The 12,011-nt window shown below is 37.8% G+C and overlaps 1 protein-coding gene across 4 annotated transcripts in view; it reads left to right on the top strand.

The window, feature by feature from the left end:
- Positions 1-12,011, top strand: part of NHSL1 (NHS like 1) — a 128,010-nt gene that overhangs the window by 76,898 nt on the left and 39,101 nt on the right. For all 4 annotated transcript variants that reach the window (XM_025861249.2, XM_073894000.1, XM_073894001.1 and 1 more), the window contains exon 3: positions 8,471-8,598. In XM_025861249.2, the coding sequence (XP_025717034.1) occupies positions 8,471-8,598 (128 nt within the window). The remainder of the gene's footprint in view (positions 1-8,470; positions 8,599-12,011) is intronic.

Raw genomic sequence — 12,011 nt, 5'->3', positions numbered from 1 at the left:
TAACAAGGCAGCTACCTTCTCACTTTTATCCTTTTAGCATCCCCTTATACCACATCATTTCTTGGGTGAATAGAAAACCCCATTACGCATTCAGTGTCTCAGCTCCTTCCACAGCTCTTCCTTTTCCTTCTCATTTAGGCAAGTCAGACTTATTAGCCATTTATTGAAGATAAGAACTTTGTTCTCTTTGAGTATATTTCAGAATCTTTGTAATTCATTTAATTTTTCACTGTGTATATGTTTTCTTTGACAGAATTATAATTATGAAAAAAAAATCAAACTATGGCGAGTTATACCAGTCAGTGGTAAAAGTGTCCATGTACTTGTCCTGGCATCACGGAATGATTGGCTTTCTCCTCCTGTAGTTAACAATCAAACTCCTATTGTGGTTTATTTGGAATTTATGTGTCTGAGTAGTTTTCAGCTGAGTCCTAGCATCTTAGGGAAGTGGGTAGGCAGGAAGAAGGTGATAAATGCAAGTAAGATCATGTCACTTCTCTGCTCCAAGTCTCCACAGGCTATCCCTCAGCTTCATGATGAAAGCCAGAGTCCTTCCAGCCCTCAAGGCCCTAAGTACTTCCAACCCTCAAGGCCCTAAGTAGTCAGCCCCTCCTTTACCTGTCCAACTGCATCTCCTACTATTCTCACCCCAAACTTTTCTCTAGCCCTTTCTCAAGGTGATGGGAACCTACTTTCTTTGCTGTCACTACTCAGTGAGGCCCGATCCAAATGCCATTCCCTGTTCCTTTCTTTGCTTTGTTTTTCTCTTAGCACTTAGGACCTTCTAATATACTACATAGTTTACTGTTTTTTTCTGTTTGTTGTCTGTGCTTTCATTAGTATGTAAGCTCCATGAGGACAGGAATTTTTGTTCACTGTAGAAGCTTCTGTGCCTATCAAAGTACTTGGCAAGTGGTAGATGCTTCATAAATATTTGTGAATTAATGGATAAATCTGGGATGGGCATGCTTTGCCTTGGAGTCATAATACATGAGTTACCGAGGAGAAGAATTGGCTTAGGAACTAAGGACTTTTTGTAACTGATTCTGCCTCTTTGCCAGTAGATGCTACCTTACCTCCCACTCCTTCTCTTTGCTATTCTTTCATGAAGAACATCAGTTGAACCTCTGTACTGTGTGAGGCACGCCAGAGGTTCTGAGGAATATGCAATATGGCTTACAGTATTGAAAAATTCAGGCTAGCATGGAAGGCTGGAGTGACTGGGGAAGGCTTTGTGGAAGATAGGATTTGAGGTAAGCCTCGAAGGTGGGCAGCATTTGGATTAAGCTGTCCTGAAGGAGCACAGTGTAGTGAGCTCCCCACAAACATGGTGGCTGTCGTGACAGGCCAGTAGGACCTATGCTGCTATCACCTGTAAGGATTTGGGAAGTGATGATGGTAATATACAGGCTGTGCTAATAAGTATAATTAATATAATTTAAGAATTTATAAAATAAATTCCAGAAGGGAATCAAAGGATTTTCTTTTCCATCTTAAAATGCTGAGTCTGCTAATGTTTTCATTACTTCTGTAAGAGATACAGTATTTTCACCTATAGACCTGCTTTGCCCGTAAGGAAAAGAGACTTTCCCTAATCTTAATTTCGAAAGACCTTAAGTATCAATATTCCTTAAGATAAACTTTTACTGACTGACTTCATTTCATACTCATTTTTTTTTATGAAAATGTAAATGTAGAGAAAAAAACTATAATAGAACTAGTTTAACCTCTTTTCTTTCTAGGAAAGAACTTAAGGGCACTAAGCCCCCAAACCAAAAGCATTGATTTGCTAGATAAAGGCTAGTGTTCTTAAATATGGTCCCAAGAGGAGTGTGGGGGGGTAGTTGCTCACCACAGCACTGTAGTCGGCTGTGAGTTGTTAACCTCAGGAAAGATCGCCAGTTCTGGGGCCAGAGCGCCTGGATTCCGATGTTGGCTCTGTCACTTGGAGCAAGTTTCTTTTTGTTTCTCAGAGTTTTCGTATGCAAAATGTGGAACAGCACAGTCCACATCTCTTCGGGTTATTGTGAGGAGGAAATGACTCCGTGTGTGTGTGAAGTGCCAGTCGGAACAGTGCTGTATTCGTCCAGAGCCCCTCATCACAGGTCCTGTGCAACAGTGACTGCTTTGTCTGCTGAGAGCCGTTACCACATCCTGCCTTTCCCACCACAGAGGGTAACTCAGGACCTTAGACATGAGTCCCAGAAGCCCAGAGTCATGCAGTTCTTCAGAGAACAGAGCACTCAGAAATACTTGTTGAAATATTTGTCTCATGACAGCTTCCCAGTTGGAGTAATGTCCCAGCCTTAACAGAGGTGGAATCTGAATACCCAGCAAGTTAAAATGTTGTCCCCTAGACCACACAGGTACAAAGTGGGGCTGGGTCCATCTTGATTCCAGACACTCAACTGCTCCTCCATGTGGAGTCCCTCCCAATGGTTAACTCCCTGTTCCAACAACACAGAGAGTAGCTTTTCATTGCCTTTGCAAATTCCACATCAAAAGCCTCTCAACCTCATTCAAGAAGGATTGGAAGTAAACATTAAATAAGCGTACTAAGGATCTGGAAAATCTTCAATTCAGTGTTGACTCTCCGTTTGGAAGAGTCATTGGAACAGTTTTGAATAGTCTCATTTTCCCCCTTGCTCGTGAGGTAGGGTTGCCCTTTCTTGTCCCCTCTGAAGTTAGATATGGTCATATGGCTTGTTTTGTCCAAAGAAATGGGACTTAAGAAACCAGGGGTTATTTCTGGCAGAAGTTTCAGGAGCCAGCATGAGAAGCACTACATTCCCATTGTGCTGCCACGTGAGCAGTTAGCACAAGTACTTCCCACTTTCTGGTCCCCCAGGGACTGTGGTGGGCAGAGCCCCTGCTAGTTCTGCTTGTACCGGGAGAATGTGCGGCAAAGATTCTTCTAGTTTCTTAAGTCACTGAGGTTTTGGAACTGTTTATAACGGCCACGTATTCTAGCTCATTGTGACTGATTAAATAAATTTAAAAGCAAAACATGGAAAGTGGAAATTTATCAAGGATTTCCAGCAGAGAAAATTATTTTGAAAATAACTCTTTAAAGCATCTTGGAGTAGACTCTCTTAACATGTCTAACATATTAACATGAAAAGCCTAACGAATAGCCAAATGCCTGAAGCTTTGGAGGCCAAGGCAAGTTTAAATTCAGAAGATGGTTAGATCACCATCCAGTGCTATGACATTGTTTTTTTTCTTCTATATTTAAAACTTTGGCCTACCAAGGAATGTTTGCCCACTGTTCTTGTGCTAAAGAAAATAGTTTGACATGAAAGGGAAGAGGAGGGAATTTGTGGTTGGGAAACCAGAGGACACAACGAACAGTGATACCTTTATCCAAGCAGGACTGTGAGAACAATAGCTCGGTTTTACTCCAGATTTCTGTTGCAGGAGGAGTATGTGTTCAAGATCGATCTTCTGTTACACTGAGTATCTCGTTTCTAGCCTGTAGCTGCTGCCATAACTGGCTTTAAATTATGCTTTGCCTTACAGTTACTCTCAGTGGAGTGTTGGAAAAGTCTGTTTATTCGTGATGGCTTGCACCTTCTTATATCTCACTCTTCAGACAAACTCCGTTTAATGAACAAAGCCATGGTTTTAGAAACTGAGAGCTGTTGGAACTTGACAAAAGGAGATTTTCCTAGATTTTCCCTAGAGTTGGAATAAGATAAGAGACAATGGAATTTGATGACTGTACTAGATTTCAGAAAATGGTCGTCCGCCATAAATGTATGCTGCCTACTTTCACCTTAGACCCAGCATCTTATTTCATGGACTATTTAAACATTCCCGTGATCAAGCTTCATTGTGGAAAAAAGAGGTATTGTCTTTTAAACTAGACTCAAAAGGTGATGGTAGAAGTACTGATAATTGCCAGATTTTTCATAGTTTTATGGATAATAATTTTGCAACATTTTGGTCTTTTAAGACTTAACATGTGTCAAGTCATTTTAGCTGTTTTTAATATTGCCAAAAACATCAGAACTAATATCACTTTGAGAGATGATCCAGCCCAGCAGCCCCTCCTTATTTTCTAGCAAGGAATCCTTTCAAAACACAACCTCACATGGTAACTGCTCCCAGTATGTAAAAAGATTTTCAGTATTATAAAATGTTGTCACTTTAAACTTATTCTTCTTATAGTGTCCATTAATCAGGGATAAAGACCAATTTGACTTAGTTTACAAGGGCCTTGGCTTGAGGGGCCTGGCTGGCTCAGTGGGTAGAGTGTGTGTGTGTAATTCTTGATCTAGGAATTGTTGAGTTCGATCCCTACATTAGGTATAGAGATTACTTAAAAATAAAATATTTGAAAAAAAATTAAAAAGTAAATAAAAGGGGCCTTCACTTTGTATTTTGTTTTGTTTGTCAAGTATTTGAAAACAGTGAATTATTAAGTAGCTACAAGTGCTAACAGTTTTTGTTTCTGTGTGAATGTGTGGCTGACTGCATTTCATTTTTTATTTTTTATTTCAAGTATAATTAAAATACAGTGTTGTATTAGTTTTAAGTGTACAATATAATGATTCAGCAATTCTATACATTACTTCAGTGCTCATCACAATAGATGTACTCTTAATTCCTTCATCTGTTTTACCCATCCCAACCCAACTCCCCTCTGGCAACTACCAGTTTGTTCTCTATGTTTAAGTCTGTTTTTTTGTTTTTCTCTTTGATTCTTTGTTCAATTATTTCTTTTCTTTTTTTTTTTTTTAAAGATTTTATTTATTTATTTGACAGAGAGAGAGACAGCGAGAGAAGGAACATAGCAGGGGGAGTGGGAGAGGGGCAAGGAGGCCAATGTGGGGCTCGATTCCAGGACCCCAGGATCATGACCCGAGTCGAAGGCAGACACTTAATGACTAAGCTACCCAGGCACCCCCATTTGTTTTGTTTCTTAAATTCCACATATAGGGGCTGTTTTCTACAGTGGCTGCACCAGTTTGCATTTTGCAGTTTGCATTCCCACCAGCAGTGCATGCAGGTTCCTTTTTCTGCATGTCCTCACCAACACTCATTGTTTCTTGAGTTCTGATTTTAGCCATTCTGACAGGTGTGAAGTAATATCTCATTGTAATTTTGATTTGCATTTCCTTGATGGTGAGTGATGTTGAGCATCTTTCCCTGTGTCTGTCCATCTATGTCGTCTTTGGAAAAATGTCTGTATATGTCCTCTGCCCATTTTTAATTGGATAATATTTGGGGGTTTCTTTTGAATTGTATAAGTTCTTTATATATTTTGGATATTAACCACTTACCAGTGTTATCATTTACAAACATCTCCCATTCAGTAGGTTGCCTTTTTGTTTTGTTGATGATTTCCTTCACTGTGCAAAAGCTTTTTATTTTGATGTACTCCCAAAAGTTTAATTTTGCATTTTTTCCCTTGCCAGAGGAGACATATCTAGAAAAATGTTTTTACGGCCAATGTCAAAGAAATTGCTGCCACAGTTTTCTTCTAGGAGTTTTATGATTTCAGGTCTCACAGTTAGGTCTTTAATCCATTTTGAGTTTATTTTTGCATGTGGTGTAAGAAAGTGGTCCCATTTCATTCTTTCGCACGTTAGCTGTCCAGTTTTCCCAGCACCATTTGTTAAAGAGACTGTCTTTTTCCCATTGTATATTCTTGCCTCCTTTGTCAAGGATTAACTGACCATAAAAGTATGGGTTTATTTCTGTACTGTTTATCCTGTTCCATTGATCTATATGTACTTTTGTGCCAGTACCATACTGTTTTGATTACTATAGCTTTGTCGTATATCTTGAAATCTGGGATTGTGATACTTCCAGTTTTGTTCTTCTTTTTCAAGATTGCTTTGGCTCTTTGGGGGTCTTTTGTAGTTCCATGCAAATTTTAGGATTATTTGTTCTGTGAAAAATGCTATTGGTATTTTGAAAGGGAATGAATTAAATCTGTAGGTTACTTTGGGTAGTAGTAGACTTTTTTTTTTTTTAAACAATATTGGTTCTCCCAATTCATGAGCATGGAATATCTTCCCATTTGTTTGTGTCCTCTTCACTCTCTTATCAGTGTATTATTGTTTTCAGAATACAGGTCTTTCATGAACTTGATTAAGTTTATTCCTAGGTATTTTATTCTTTTTTGGTGCATTGTAAATCGGATTTTCTTAATTTCTCTTTCTGCTACTTCCTCATTAGTGTGTAGAATGTTGTAACAGATTTCTGATTATTAATTTTGTATCCTGTGACTTAATTCATTTATCAGTTCTAGTAGTTTTTTTGGTGTAGTATTTAGGGCTTTCTATATATAGTACCATGTTTTCTGCAAACAGGGAAAGTTTCACTTCTTCTTCACCATTTTGGATGCTTTTTATTTCTTTTTCTTATCTGATTGCTGTGGCAAGGACTTCCAGTACCATGTTGAATAAAAGTGGACATTCTTCTCTTGTTCCTGACCTTAGAGGAAAAACTGTCAGTTTTTCACCATTGAGTGTGATGTTAACTGTGGGTTTTTCACATATGGCCTATATTATGTTGAGGTATGTTCCTGTTAAAGTGGTAACAGTTTTTATTGGTTTGTTATACAGGATTCACCCTGAGTCCTTAGGAGACTACAGTTTATAGGACCACAGAAAAGTTAATTTGCAACACCAAATTACATTTAATGAGATGTAAAGTGAGTATTTTTTTCATCCTAACTTTAAGGTAATTAAAATAAAATCAGATACTTACAGAATCCCAAAACTTTTCACAGAAAACTACTAATTATGCTTTATGTAATATTCTCTCTGTAGGAGAGTATAATTGTTTTATTTAAAATTTTTAGAGAAATCATAAATATTGGAGAAATGGGAAGATATTTCTCACTGGAAAGGGTTATATTATTATGAGTAAATCCTCATTAAAAAATAAACTGTGTTAAAAAAATGAGCTGTGTTCTGGAAATTTCAGAATTAAAAAAAAAAATCTTTCCATTTTACTCAATATTAATAGTGGTTGACAGACGAGCCCACAAATTAGTTAGCCCCTAAGTAACTGAAGTAATAGTAATTAGCTGTCTTGTGATTATGCAATGCATTTTTAAAGTTAGTTTGGCATTCTGAAAGATTCTCATGACTATTTCCTGTGGTTTTTAAAAAATCTGGTTTGCAGTTCTGGATGGGAAACTCTCTACTCACTCCCACTGTGAGGTAGCAAAGGAGAGTAAGGATCCCCCCCCCCCCCCCCCGTTGGAGAATTTTTATCCTTTCACTTAAGCGACAGTTCATCTCCTCTCTGAGGGAGATTCATAGATCCTAGTGTTACAAAGGCACTCTGAAGATGCCCTACTTTAGTTCTGTGCCATTAGGTGCATGGTTTTTTCAAGCTGGGCAAAAAGTAAACTCTTCCAAAACCAAACACATTTCATACTCCTTTAGCAAGCTGGATATTTAAAGGTACCCTGTGGTGAGTGAACCCTTTTGCAAGGCAAATGCTTCTCGAAGGTGCTGTCTGGGTAATAGGAAATCTCCTGGGGCTTTAAAAAGCCATCAAGACTTTTCTTGCTGCACTTGCCCCCACTGATCCGAGTAATTAGCACAATGGTTCCTCCTCGAAGAGAGTCACTAGTCTCTGAGCAGCCAGTGGCCCCAGCCCCTCTGGGAAGCAAGCACCTTCCTCTTAGTTTCCTTCCACCTTCTGGTGCTAGGCATTTCTCTGTAGACTGGCAGACATCTCAGACTGCCACCTGGCCTCATATTAAATTACGCTCAATGATTATAGCCTGTTTGGCATCAAAGTTAAGTTGAGAACTAAAAATAAAATGAGGGCATTGTTATCCATGATTTCTCATGTCACTTCCAGCTGATGAGTCTAGGAAAGAAGCATAGCATGAGAATTGCTTGTATTTTTTGATGAGGAGTTATATATTTGCTGTATATCAAAAATTATACTAATTAAGACCCTGGGTATAAATTCTGAGTCCATTGCTTATCTGCATAACATTACTGAGCAAATAATTTAATTACCTTAAACCTGACTCAGAGGGCTGTTGTGAAGTCTAAAGGAAATCCTGTTAAAATAGATGAAGAGGGTATATAATGTGTAATCAGTGTGTTAGTAATTCTTTGTTTTTTTTCTTTTTTAATTTTGTGTATGTATGTATGTATGTATGTTAGAGAGCGCACAAGTGAGGGAGGAGCAGAGGGAGAGGAAGAGAAAGAATCTCAAGCTGACTTCATGCTGAGCGTGGAGCCCAATGTGGGGCTCTGTCTCACCACCCTAAGATCATGACCTGAGCCAAAATCAAGAGTTGGATGCTTAAACTGACTGAGCCACCCAGGCGGCCCTCTTAGTTGTTTTTATCATCATTTTTATTATTAATAGTATTTCTTTGAAATCTTAATACCTAGGCAAATATTACTAGAAGAGGTAAAGAAAGAGGAGTAAACAAATCCAGGTTTTTAATGTCCTTTCTCCCCTCCCTGGCCTGTATCCTCTGTAGAATGTGACAAACTGAGGCGGGATGGCTACCGAAGTTCTCAATACTACTCCCAGGGGCCCACCTTTGCAGCCAATGCCAGCCCACTCTACGATGATTATCAAGATGAAGATGAAGAAACAGATCAAAAGGTAAGGCTTCCCAATTCAACATGGGATCCTGAATTGGGTCCCAGAACAGAAAAAGGACATAAATTGAAAAACTGGTGAAATCAGAATAAAATCTGGTTTCAGTTAATAATGTTGTCCCAAATTGATTTCTTAATTTTGACAAAGGTGCCATGATTACATAACTCGTCAACATTACAAGAAGCTAGGTAAAGGGTTCACAAGGAATTCTCATTGTCACCTTTGCAACTTTTCTGCAAGTCTAGAATTAGTCTAAAATTTGTTTAAAAAGGTAAGGTCAGGATTCAAGGAATTCATTAGAGGGTCACAATCAGTCTATTAGTGCATTTTGAATATTCTCTTTTGGATAGAAAAAATGAAAGTCTTACCTTTGTTGTTTTGTTTTTTTCGTATGACCAAGAACCCAGTCAAATTCCAATAAATAAATGAATAAATAAAGGGCTCTAAGTACAATAGGCAAATGCCACTGTTTCACCAAGTGGTCAGTGTTTTTCAGAAAAATTGAACAGAGGCAGCACTTTAATATTATAGCACTGGTCAATTCACTGTAGAGATGCTGTTTCATATGTGTGGTCCTTTTTCTCAGCCATCTCTTAGGATATATGCAAACTACTTAAGACAAATATATTTTCTCAGGAATAGATGCCCATGAAAGAATAAAAATGTAGGGAGATTTTGACTTACATTTTTTTTTCATTTTATTTAGTACTATTGACTTAGAGTTTGATGGACATGTTTTAGGTTAGAAACCATTTTTAATTAATCTAAGAAATGTCAGCAGAATTAGGTCAATATATAAATGTGCTATTGTTTAGAGAACATTATTCAAAATTTGTTGTCCATCCTCAAATAAATAACATCAGAGAAAAGGATGGAAGTGTTAATAGTTAATCAAAAATGGGAGATTTAAATTTGTTGTCCATCCTCAAATAAATAACATCAGAGAAAAGGATGGAAGTGTTAATAGTTAATCAAAAATGGGAGATTACTACCATAATGTTTTAGTCTTCTGATGAAGATGGGACCCCAGGTGTTTTTTTTTTGTTTGTTTCTTTCTTGAGAATGTTTTTTCTTGTTTCTTTAAAAATACTTTCACACATTAGTTCCTTGGGACTCAAAATACACAAAGAAGTTCTCTTACAGTAATAAGGAAAAGCAGCTACTTCAAAATTGATCTGGTTTTTAATTTTATAAACCTTTATTTTTTTCTCATTGACATGAGTAAGGAAAATAGAAATTAGAAGATGAATTATGTAGTGAGGATTTTGTTCTGTTCTTATTTTAAAATTTTTTTCAGGCTTATTGAAATTATAATTGACAAATAAAATTGTATATATTTAAAGTGTGATGATGTGACATATGTATATGATTTTTTTTAAGATTTTATTTATTTGAGAGAGAGAGCGTGAGCAAGAGAGCACAAGTGGAGGGGGTAGGGGCAGAGGGAGAGGGAGAAGCAGACTCCTCACTGAGCAGGGAGCCCAGGACCCTGGATCATGACCTGAGCCAAAGGCAGATGCTTAACCAACTGAGCCACCCAGGCACCCCTGACATACATATATGAGTTACCTTTCTTTTGCATGTGGTAAAAATGCTTAAATTTTACTATCTTAGCAGATTTTAAGCACACAACACAATAGTGTTAATTGTAGTCACAATGTTGTACATTAGATTGGTCATACGAAGAAAACAAAACAACAAAGTCACAATGCTGTACATTAGATTCCCAGACCTTATTCAACTTCTAACTGAAGGCTTGTACCCTATTTGACTGGCATCTCCCCAAATTCCCCACCCATGAGATTTGTCTTTCTTTATCCAGATACACTTCCAACCTTTTACTGATGCTAAGAGGAGGAAAATTGAGTTTATAATGGGACCCAGTTATTAGACAGAGGTGGTTTGGCTGCAGCGTGATTGTGTAAGTTTTGAGTATCCAGGAGTATAGAGTCCCTTGGTGGCAAATTGACATTACTGAGACAACATCCAAAGGCCTTCTGGAAAGTGGAATTGTAGTTTCTCAATTCTCAGATAGCTGTTTACTTACCATGATGCTCCCATCTGAGGGAAGTCTTTTCTCTGTGGACTAGTTTCTATCCCTTTGCGCATTGCACTGGGCCCCTCTAAGTAGCCCTCTCCCAAATGTATGGAGAAAATAAAAAATCCTTATCCCTGAGAAGACAAGGCTCTTGTCACATTGAAAATGAGTCAGCAGATAATAATAATGTCAAAAAGAATATATACATAAATGTCATCCTTTATATGATGGGACATGACGTATGACGTATCCTATTAAACATACGAAGTACTGTAGTGTGATTTGGTAGCACTGGGATTCACTAGAGCAGAAACCAGAGTTGGTTGTGGAACCTTAGATCTCTTCTTGGGGCCAAATGCTTCTGTAAAATGGAGGCTTAGGAGTAGTGGAAGAGCCTTTGCTGGTGTGTGTGCTGGGAGGGTGAACTGTTTCAGGGGCTCCCTGAAAACCCCGTCTGGGTTACAGGCTCAGTCACAATGTCTGGACTCTCGGCCTTCCTATATTTGGACCCTCATAAAAGCACAGAGCTGCTTTCAAATCTTACCTTCCTTTACTGCCATATATCCTTGGATAAAAGTGTTTTTGAAATCCTTAGAATATACTGTTAGTGATATTTAAAGGGAACTTTTTTTTCTTAAATATATAGAACCAAGTTGAAGTATGTTCAAAATTTTTTCAATTATCAGGCCTGAATGTCTTCTCAATGTAAGAAATTTTTTCAGAATAAAATGAATATCAAATTATATAATGTATTAACTATGGATGATTATATATTTTTTAATTTTTTTATTTTTATGTTAATCACCATACATTACATCATTAGTTTTTTGATGTAGTGTTCCATGATTCATTGTTTGTGCATGGATGATTATATTTTAATTAAACATCAACTAACAAACTATTCCGTCATGTTAACGAACTAACTTCCTTCCGTCCCTCCCGCCCTTGCATCTCTTTCTCAGTTAGGCTACATCATTCAGTGTTGCATTCACTTCTGTAATTTCTTGGTTCCATGGAGCATCAAAAAAATGACTTGCCTCTCACTGTTGCACATCCCATTTGATGGTCTTGGAGCACATTCTCCATCTTTTTGTTTATTCATAGCTATTGGATTAATTACAGTGTTCTCCACCAGACCATATGCTTTTTTTTTTTTTAATTAACTACATATAAGTCAACAAGACCTAGTACTGCTTTCAGTGACAAAAGCCCTGAAATTGGTGTGGAAATTAACTTTTATAGGTCATTGTGCTTTTTCTACCACTTCCTATGGGTCCTTCACCCCACCTAGTGCTGAAGTATCTTCCAGTCAAGGAGAAGGATTCATTTGTGTGCACCCCACACAGTGCTTAGTGCATGATGGGCTATGGAGCTGGCT

The sequence above is a fragment of the Callorhinus ursinus genome, unplaced genomic scaffold (genome assembly GCF_003265705.2).
Source record: "Callorhinus ursinus isolate GAN/ISIS: 27379988/994484 unplaced genomic scaffold, GSC_fseal_2.0 scaffold6, whole genome shotgun sequence".
Lineage (NCBI taxonomy): Eukaryota > Metazoa > Chordata > Mammalia > Carnivora > Otariidae > Callorhinus > Callorhinus ursinus.
The sequence above is the reverse complement of the archived record's forward strand: the minus strand, read 5'-3'. Positions and strand labels throughout refer to the sequence as shown.